Genomic DNA, 3,077 nt, shown 5'->3' with positions numbered 1-3,077 from the left:
AGAATTGTTGGAGTATTATCATTTTCATCCAGGATTAAAATGTTGACAGTGACGTTGCTTGTAAGTGGAGGAACACCAGAGTCTGTGGCCTGAACTTTAAAGTGGAAAGTTTTTAACTCCTCGTAGTTAAACGAGTGCAGGCTGACTATATCTCCTGTCTCTGAATTAACAGTTACCATTGAAGCCATTTGCATGGTCTTGGAAGAGCTGCTAATTAAATGATACATTGATTTTGCGTTTTCATTTAAATCCAGATCTGTTGTTGTCAGTTTATGAATAGTAGTTCCAATCGGACTATTCTCTTTCACATACAGAGTAATTGGAGAGTTCGGGAATTTAGGAGGGTTGTCATTTACATCAGAAACGTGAATAGTGATAACAGTTGTGCTGGACAGAGAGGGCGTCCCTTCATCTGTAGCTACAATATATATATCATATCGGGAAACAGTCTCTCTGTCAAGAAGCCTGTCCACTAGCAAAGAATAATAGTTTTTATAGTTGGATTTTAATTTAAATGGCACAGAACCTGTTATCTTACAGTTTGTGAGGCCATTTTTACCCCCGTCTTGATCAGTGATAGTCACCATAGCAACAGCTGTGCCTATTTCGGCGTCCTCTTTCACTGAACTCATGATTGAAGACACTGAGATTTCTGGAGCATTGTCATTAACGTCAATGACTTCAACTAAAACTTTGCCATGTGCACTGCGAGGAGGAGTTCCTCTGTCTCGGGCTTGAACGCGGATCTCAAATGCTTGGTTTTCCTCATAATCAATATTTCCTCGCACAGTAATTTCCCCAGTATTATTATTCAGGGAAAATTTGTCATCAGGGTTTAAACGTCCTCTTTCTGTAAATGTGTAGACAACCTGACCATTAATACCATCATCTAAATCACTCGCAGTGAGTGTTAGTAACGGTGTGCCAATATTTGCATTTTCAATTACTTGGACTTTGTAGAGAGATTTACTGAACACGGGTGAATTATCGTTCACATCCAGAACATTAACTTGTATTTGCAAAGTCCCCGTTTTGGGAGATTTTCCTCCGTCTATCGCAGTCAGAGTGAGCTCAATAACAGCTTGTTTTTCTCGATCTAAGGCTTTCTGCAGCACCAACTCAGCAGACACACTCTGGTCGCCAGTACTCTGTATATCTAAAGAGAAATAATCATTCGCGTTCAATTTATAAGTCTTCACTGAGTTAGCGCCAACATCTGGGTCATGCGCTATCGGCAATGGATGCCTTTCTCCGACATATGAGGACTCATACATATCAATTGTAGATATATCTCCTTGAAAAGACGGGGCATTGTCATTAATATCATTGATTACAACTTCAATTCGATGAAGACTGCGAGGGTTACTCAATATGGCCTCGATATTTAAAGAGCACTTTACCGTATTAGGACATAGCTCCTCCCGATCAATTCTCTCGCTAACGAAAAGTACTCCAGATTCAAGATTGATATCAAAATACGGGGGTTTATACCCAGATGTAATTTGAAGACCCGATGACTGAAGCTGCTGCACACTAAGATTTAAATCCTTCGCTAGATTTCCCACCGCAGCGCCTTTGTCCACCTCCTCAAAAATGGAATAGGATATCTGAGCCACGGACCATTCACAGAGACAAAGAAGGCTGAAAAACAGACTCCAAATATTATCCCATTGTCTTCGAGCAGCCATCGCTGTTTATACAAAAGTATGAAATCCTGATTTATACTTCCTGGAAAGAAACGCCAAATATGAAAAATATCCCTTCATGTATCCACTCTCGCCAAGGATCCTCACTCATTAGGGCCTTGATCGTCTGTGCGCTTCTTTCACAAAGCAATGCCAGATGGTGACGTTTCATCTTTTCGTCATTAAATGAGGAGGAGTTTCTAAACGCCAACGACTATATTTTTTTGCATGGTCTCTAGCGGCATCTTGTGGCATTTCTGTATTCGGTTACATGGCCCGAAATATAAGATGTTTTTTTTTTTTTAAAATATAAGGTATAACAGAATTAAAATCCATGCAGAATAATCCACAAATTACGTTTTTTTGGATGACATATACAGTTTAATGAATTGTTTGCATTATTAATGATCTTTTTAAAAAAAATTATTATTCATCTTTATTTTTGTACACCGCCCAATATTCAGCACAACGGACAGCACCAGACTATAACGAGACAAAACAGAAGAAAGCTGCTGCCAGCACCATGGACAGCGGTTCAGTGCACTTTGCATGTGGTTCAACTGCTAAACATAATTAGTACCCAATTTACCAAAATACAGCTATTAAACTATATGCCACTAATCTCTATGTGGCCGTAAACCAATAAAAATCTTAGGATGCCCTTTAAAAGTTGTAAACGTTCTTAAGAACAATTTACCGACTTACTCTGACACGTTTATTATATTTATACGGTGGCCCTGAGAGGCCAAACGGACTGCAACTTAAGAAAACAGGAAAAACGACAAAGGAAATAGGAAAAAAGAAAACACAAATACGAAAAAACAGATTTTCAAAAGCACAAGGGAAGTGTTTCTGGGGAGACAATAACCCGACGGACCAGTTGCAGGAACCAAAATATGCTAAGGATTGCGCTGGGAGACACTTAAAAGAAGTGGAGGATCTATCGGTTTTGTGAGGAAAGAAAAGATAAGAGGTAAGTGTGTTAGCCTAAAAATCCATCATCAGTATTATAGGAATCATGATAAAACACACCTAGCTTGTTTTGGGTTCCTCCAACTGGTCCGTCGGGTTCTTGTCTCCCCAAAAACACTTCCCTTGTGCCTTTGGAAATCTGTTTTTTTTCGATTTCCGTTGTCATTTTTCCTATTTCCGTTGTGTTTGTGTGCTTTTGCAGTGTTTTTCTTTTTGCTGGTGTTTTCTTAAATTGCAGTCCGTTTGGCCTCTCAGGGCCACCGTATATTTAACACATATTTAACAGATCTATTAATTCATTATCTGACATTCAGTGATATACAAAAATCTTACTTATTCAGAGCAGCATTTCCTTACCTTCTCTTTGTTAGGTAAAGTCTGAGTCCTGGTAAAAGTGTATTTTATTAGTTAACTTGAACT

The 3,077-nt window shown here is 38.9% G+C and overlaps 1 protein-coding gene across 1 annotated transcript in view; it reads right to left on the bottom strand.

Annotated features, from left to right (window-relative positions):
- LOC102208724 (protocadherin-10-like) overlaps positions 1-3,077 on the bottom strand; it is a 7,751-nt gene that overhangs the window by 3,689 nt on the left and 985 nt on the right. Inside the window, exon 2 of the mRNA XM_005719920.2 lies at positions 13-1,607. Coding sequence (XP_005719977.2) covers positions 13-1,607 — 1,595 coding nt within the window. The remainder of the gene's footprint in view (positions 1-12; positions 1,608-3,077) is intronic.

This window comes from Pundamilia nyererei, unplaced genomic scaffold (assembly GCF_000239375.1).
Source record: "Pundamilia nyererei isolate P.nyererei 1_Seehausen unplaced genomic scaffold, PunNye1.0 scaffold00001, whole genome shotgun sequence".
NCBI classification, from domain to species: domain Eukaryota; kingdom Metazoa; phylum Chordata; class Actinopteri; order Cichliformes; family Cichlidae; genus Pundamilia; species Pundamilia nyererei.
This window is presented reverse-complemented; position numbering and strand designations above follow the sequence as displayed.